Raw genomic sequence first — 6,005 nt, forward strand, 5'->3', positions numbered from 1 at the left:
TACCTGCACTCCAGCCACTCCTGCTACCTGCACTCCAGCCACTTCTACCACCTGCACTCCAGCCACTTCTACCACCTGCACTCCAGCCACTTCTACCACCTACACTCCAGCCACTTCTACCACCTACTGTACACTCCAGCCACTTCTACCACCTACACTCCAGCAACTTCTACCACCTGCACTCCAGCCACTTCTACCACCTGCACTCCAGCCACTTCTACCACCTACACTCCAGCCACTTCTACCACCTACACTCCAGCAACTTCTACCACCCGCACTCCAGCCACTCCTACCACCTGCACGTCAGCCACTGTAACTTCTGCCACCACTGAAACATCCTTGGCAAGCACCTCTCCACCAACATCTGCTTTTTCCAACAATGCTGAGAAATGTGAGGCCATTAAAGATACACACAATAGTTATATTATAGACTCAATTTGTAAACTAATGGAATTCGCCATTATATAACTGAAATCACAGTAATTACATGGCAGTTATTACTTTGTTATAAAAAATTTAAAGAATATTTTAATGAGAAACATTACTGATGCTCATTGACCATGTTTTTGTATATACAAATGAACACCAGTAAGAATAATGTTATTGGTATACCCTTAAAGAATTTATTCATTTGCTGGTTTTTAAAAATTCTTCCCATTAGAATGTATTATTTACACATTTCTGTAATCTATCTATCTATCTATCTATCTATCTATCTATCTATCTATCTATCTATCTATCTATCTGTCTGTCTGTCTGTCTGTCTGTCTGTCTATAATATTGAACACCTAATCCTCTCTACTTTTTGTTAGATGTTCAAGAGGCTTGGAAAGGCAAATCTGTTCATGTCCTCCTGTCACGGATTGGACCTTACAAAATATTTTTCTGGGACATAAACAGGACAAGTCCCAATAAGGAACTTGAGAGTGAGGTAATCTTGAATAATTGACTTGGCCTTGACTCTTATTTCCCCATTTAGCATCCAAAAGCTAGCATGCCTCTAGTAAAATATATTTTTTTTCACCTTCCCTAGTTAATAAATGCCTACCTCTACAAACTTGTGAAAAGACACAATGACAAAGGAGGCAAGCAAGCGTTCTTTGTTGACTCATATGCCATGACAGACATATGGAGGAAGAAGAATACTCGACTGAAAGTAAGACAGTATTTTGTCTTTTGCTTTTATTAAAAATAAACAAAAAGTGCATTTTGCTTTGCTCATAAAATCTGTTAAAAATCTCACCCTGCAAATTTTATTTTTATGTGTTTTTTTAAGTGTGACCCTGCGTTGTATGACGTAATCCTGGGAGCAGTTAACGAGCCTGGCCATTGGATATTTACAGTAAGTTTGCTCTTTCTTCTATCACATGTTCCATGCCAGTTCCAAGTTAACTACTCACACCCTTGAACATCTTACATCACAACACTGAGCTGACTATTAAATGTTTTTATTTTGATTTCCAAGGCCATCTTTCCATTAGAAAGAAGAAGGCTTGTCCTTGACCCAGCAGGCAATGCTCACTCTAAGGTCAAACAGTGTCTGGAGTCCAACAGGTTACCACTGTATCATTTATTGTTCATTAGCTCTTGTATTTAGCCTTATCTTCCGAAATAAGTTTGGATAAATTATTTATTCTTTGTAGGGCATTCATCAGGCAGAGGACTTTGAAGTTGTCCAGGTGGAATGCCAGCACTGTCCCACATAGTTTACAGAAGGATGCCACATCCTGTGGAGTCTTTGTCATGAAAGTATGAATATTTTAACACTTCCCTTATTTATTGCTTTGCATATTGATATAAACATTTAGCCTGTTTTTTGCCTTCATTAATATAATAAAGATTATTATACATAGGGTGGGTACTTTTTCACCATTACTTAATTTATGTCCTTAGTATGCTGAGAAAGTGCTGGCAGAGGAGTCACTCATCTTTGACAATTCAGCCAAGGCAGTGGAAGGATACAGAATGGAGGTGGCACTGGCAGTCTTGAGAGACACTGGTATGTTTACACCCCCAAAAATGATTTCTTTCAACACAAGAGGCATTTGAAAAATGAAATGCATGTAGTTCTAAACTCAGAAAACGATTGAACACACAGTTTAGAAATCTTAAAGGAAAACATACTAAGACTTGCTGTTCACAGTAAAGGCACAGCATCATATCTTCTTATCATAATCTATAATACTATAAAAATCACTTCACAGTTCAGACCAATTTTAACAACACTGTCCCATGCAACACCATGTTGGGTGGCAAAAAGCTAGACTTGGTCTCTGCGTTGTCCATGGAGTGACTATTAACTTGCTGTGAGCTTCCTCATCGAGTGTGGTTCTAGACTTGACACTTTGTAAGCCAGTTCAGCTTTTATAAGGGCAGGTCAGACAGCCATATTTTGATAAATTTGCTCTTGCTGGTGCTGGAAAGCATAACTTTTTTCCAATGATATGAAAAAACTGAAGCACCTGTAAGTTGTCAGGTTTAGTCCATGCTGGGCTGACAGAGATAAAGATGCATTTTAGAGTGTTATTGGAATGACAATAATACTTTATTAGCATTTCTCATAACTTTGACAAAATGTAGTATTATTTTAGAGAACATATCCATCCATTTTCTACACTGCTTGTCCAATTCAGGGTCATAAGAGATGGAGCCTGTCCCAGCTATTTGCATGCAAAATAGCTGGGACAGGGCTTGCAAGTCCCCCTGAGGACCAAATATGTTAAAACATGTTTGACTTGATTATATTTGTGTTGGAAGAAGATTGCTTTATGCATTCTTAAACTCCCCTCTGTCTTTAACATGAAAATTAATTACAATCATCATTATATTGTTGACAGATGATCTCAGTATGCTCTGCCACTGTTGTGGAGAAAGTGAGACAGAGAAGGGCTCAGACAGCGACAGCAACACCACTGACTGGGTAAGCTATTACAATAACAATTTATTTTTCATTTGTTTGCATTCAGGACCAAAAAAATAGTACTGAGTTCCAGAGATAAATATATAAACAATGATGATAGAAAGTATTAAAATCATGTCAAATCGGGTTTGAAGAGGTAAGATTTCTATTTACTGCCTCGGTCTTATCTGAAGAATCATAGACATGTCATTGTGTCACCACCTTAAAAATATGAAGAAAGATGTGATTTATTGAGTGGAAAATGTTCAAAATAATGATGAGAATGACAAAAATTTCAACAACCTGAATAATCAATCTAATTAAAATCCTTGCATTCATGTTATGGAAAATCATGTTGTTTACAGATTGAGTGTGACCAGTGTCAGCGGTGGTACCACAACAAATGTGTTGGCAATCCAGATGGCAGCGTGTCGTACAGCTGTGGCGCTTGCAGAAAGTGAAAAGGATGTTGACTCGCCCTAAATGCCCAGTGCAATCCCCCCATCAACAATGTCCAGATTAAACAAGTTGAAAAAAGAAGACATACGTTTTGTAAATATTCCATAAATGTTATTAAAACAATTTGTAAATGTTTGGATAAAGAGAGTAACAATTATCTTGTGTATTATTTGTAAAGACTAAAGGTATTTAAATTTGGGTTTATTATAGTGCAGGTACAGTAAGGGAACACTTTCTGATGGCTATCAGAAATGGTGACCTGGGCTTTTCTGTCACTGTAGAGTGAGATACTTTTTAAAATTGTGTCCAAAATAAATAAGGGAGATGTAAGAGTTCATAAAAACACAAATTTTCTGCTGTGGGTTTATTATACTGAAGGTACAGTATGGTAACACTTTCTGATGACTATCAGAAATGGTGACCTGGGCTTTTCTGTCCCTGTAGAGTGACATACTTTCATAAATTGTGTCCGAAATAAAGAGGAGAGATGTAGGAGTACATAAAAACACATTTTTTCTGCTGTGGGTTTATTATAGTGCAGGTACAGTATGGTAACACTTTCTGATGGCTATCAGAAATGGTGACCTGGGCTTTTCTGTCCCTGTAGAGTGACATACTTTCATAAATTGTGTCCAAAATAAATAAGGGAGATGTAAGAGTTCATAAAAACACAAATTTTCTGCTGTGGGTTTATTATAATGCAGGTACAGTAAGGTAACACTTTCTGATGGCTATCAGAAATGGTGACCTGGGCTTTTCTGTCCCTGTAGAGTGAGATACTTTTTAAAATTGTGTCCAAAATAAAGAAGGGAGATGTAAGAGTTCATAAAAACACAATTTTTCTGCTGTGGGTTTATTATAATGAAGGTACAGTAAGGTAACACTTTCTGATGGCTATCAGAAATGGTGACCTGGGCTTTTTTGTCCCTGTAGAGTGACATACTTCTATAAATTGTGTCCGAAATAAAGAGGAGAGATGTAGGAGTACATAAAAACACATTTTTTTCTGCTGTGGGTTTATTATAGTGCAGGTACAGTAAGGGAACACTTTCTGACAGCGGGTTAACTACGTGTTAAACACCTTGAAGTGTTATATATATATATATATATATATATATATATGATGACATAGATATTTTGACGATATATAGGTGCTAAGTAGCCTACTGCTTAGTTTAAAAAAATAGACTCCGTTTTATATTTTATGGGTAGGTACCACACAGTAAGGGGTCTCAAATGGGATAGGCTACTATTATGGTAAGAAGTCTCTCTGCTGAGCATTACTCCTCAAATACAGCATACATGTTTATAATGGTATTAGTCGAACTGAGCGATAATTGGCAACTTGACAGCCATGGAAACAACGGAGGTAACGTTATTTTCCTCCGTAATTTTCGTTAATGCTCTTGTTCTATCCCGTCTACCAAGACGGTCATACAGAAAAGGAACCCACTATCGCCCCCTGCAGTCACAGTATCTGATGGGTCACAGATTTTGGTGTAACACCGGTAAGGAAGCAGGCAGAGGCAGGTCGGGAATACGGGGTCGACGACAGGCAGGCAGGCAGACAAGGCTAAGTAATTAGGGAGCAGGCAAAGGCGAATGTCCAGGTAACGGAATACAGGATTGGCAACAGGTAGGCTGGCAGACAAGGCTGAGTTTTCAGGGAGCGGGCAGAGACGAAAAGTAAAAAAAAAAAAAAAAAAAAGAGACGAAAAGTTCAGGAGCAGGAATAAAGGGTCGGCAACGGGCAGGCAGACAGACAGGTAATACGGGGAAACAGACTGGGAACAGAGGCTGGATACGTGCAGGGTGAAACCGAGACGATCTGGCCGAGAGAAGCTGTCACAGGCAGGTATTTAAAGAGCGCTGTACAGGTGAAGCGCATAAGCAATCAAGCCAGCGTGCAGAGAAGATGCCTTCAGGGCAGCTGGGAAAAACAGGCTCCGAACCACGGAGCATGACAGTAGGCAGCCAGTGTAAAAACCTCAGAGCTGGACTGATGTGGTCCACTTTCTTGGTCTTAATGAGGACTCGCGCAGCAGAGTTCTGAATAAGCTGCAGGTTTCCGATTGAGTTTTTAGGTAGAACCTGTTACAATAATCAAGCCGACTAAAGATGAAAACATGGACTCTCAACATTAAAACCTTGCATGGTGGTCATATTGAGTTTGTGGCCAGTATAAGTATTTAGGTATTTTAATTGATGAACATTTAACTTTTAGATTACATATCGAAACCTTGGTAGGAAACTTAAGCTTAAGCTAAACTTGTATTACAGGAGTAACTCTTGTTTCACCTATCTTAACAGAATAAAGCTGGTCGAAGCTACTTTCCTTCTCTTGATAGACTATGGAGACCTGCTGTATATGCATGCCTCTGTGCAGTCCTTACGTTCTTGGGACAGTGTTTAACCACAGAGCCTGAAGGTTTGCAATGTGCTGCAAAGCTCTTACTCTCCACTGCGTCCTTTATGCCAGAGTTCAGAGGCCTTCCTTATCTATACGCAGATTGTCTCATTGGTATTATTTGATCTATAAATGCATTCTTGGCCTGCTTCCTTCTTACCTTTGTGATTATATTTTATTTAAGTTGAATAACTATTGTCTGGGCTCTAGGATATTTCCATGTTATTATTATATGTCTTG

The 6,005-nt window shown here is 38.8% G+C and overlaps 1 protein-coding gene and 1 long non-coding RNA gene across 3 annotated transcripts; both read left to right on the forward strand.

Moving 5' to 3' along the window:
- The first annotated feature begins 216 nt into the window (after positions 1-216).
- Positions 217-1,491, forward strand: LOC121655608. 2 transcript variants are annotated; one of them, XR_006013251.1, is made up of 4 exons: positions 217-391; positions 813-1,156; positions 1,277-1,342; positions 1,466-1,491. It is a non-coding gene; the product is annotated as an uncharacterized LOC121655608 (long non-coding RNA). The 2 variants fall into 2 exon arrangements; XR_006013252.1 differs by lacking the exon at positions 217-391 and having other exon boundaries at positions 786-931; positions 1,034-1,156.
- Positions 1,492-1,503: 12 nt separating this feature from the next.
- LOC121655150 (PHD finger protein ALFIN-LIKE 1-like) lies at positions 1,504-4,275 on the forward strand. The gene is made up of 5 exons (XM_042009602.1): positions 1,504-1,749; positions 1,894-1,999; positions 2,838-2,920; positions 3,265-3,573; positions 4,226-4,275. The coding sequence occupies exons 1-4, from the start codon at positions 1,744-1,746 to the stop codon at positions 3,358-3,360; spliced, it is 291 nt and encodes a 96-aa protein (XP_041865536.1). The 5' UTR covers positions 1,504-1,743; the 3' UTR covers positions 3,361-3,573; positions 4,226-4,275.
- The last annotated feature ends 1,730 nt before the right edge of the window (positions 4,276-6,005 follow it).

This window comes from Melanotaenia boesemani, chromosome 2 (genome assembly GCF_017639745.1).
Source record: "Melanotaenia boesemani isolate fMelBoe1 chromosome 2, fMelBoe1.pri, whole genome shotgun sequence".
Classification (NCBI taxonomy): domain Eukaryota; kingdom Metazoa; phylum Chordata; class Actinopteri; order Atheriniformes; family Melanotaeniidae; genus Melanotaenia; species Melanotaenia boesemani.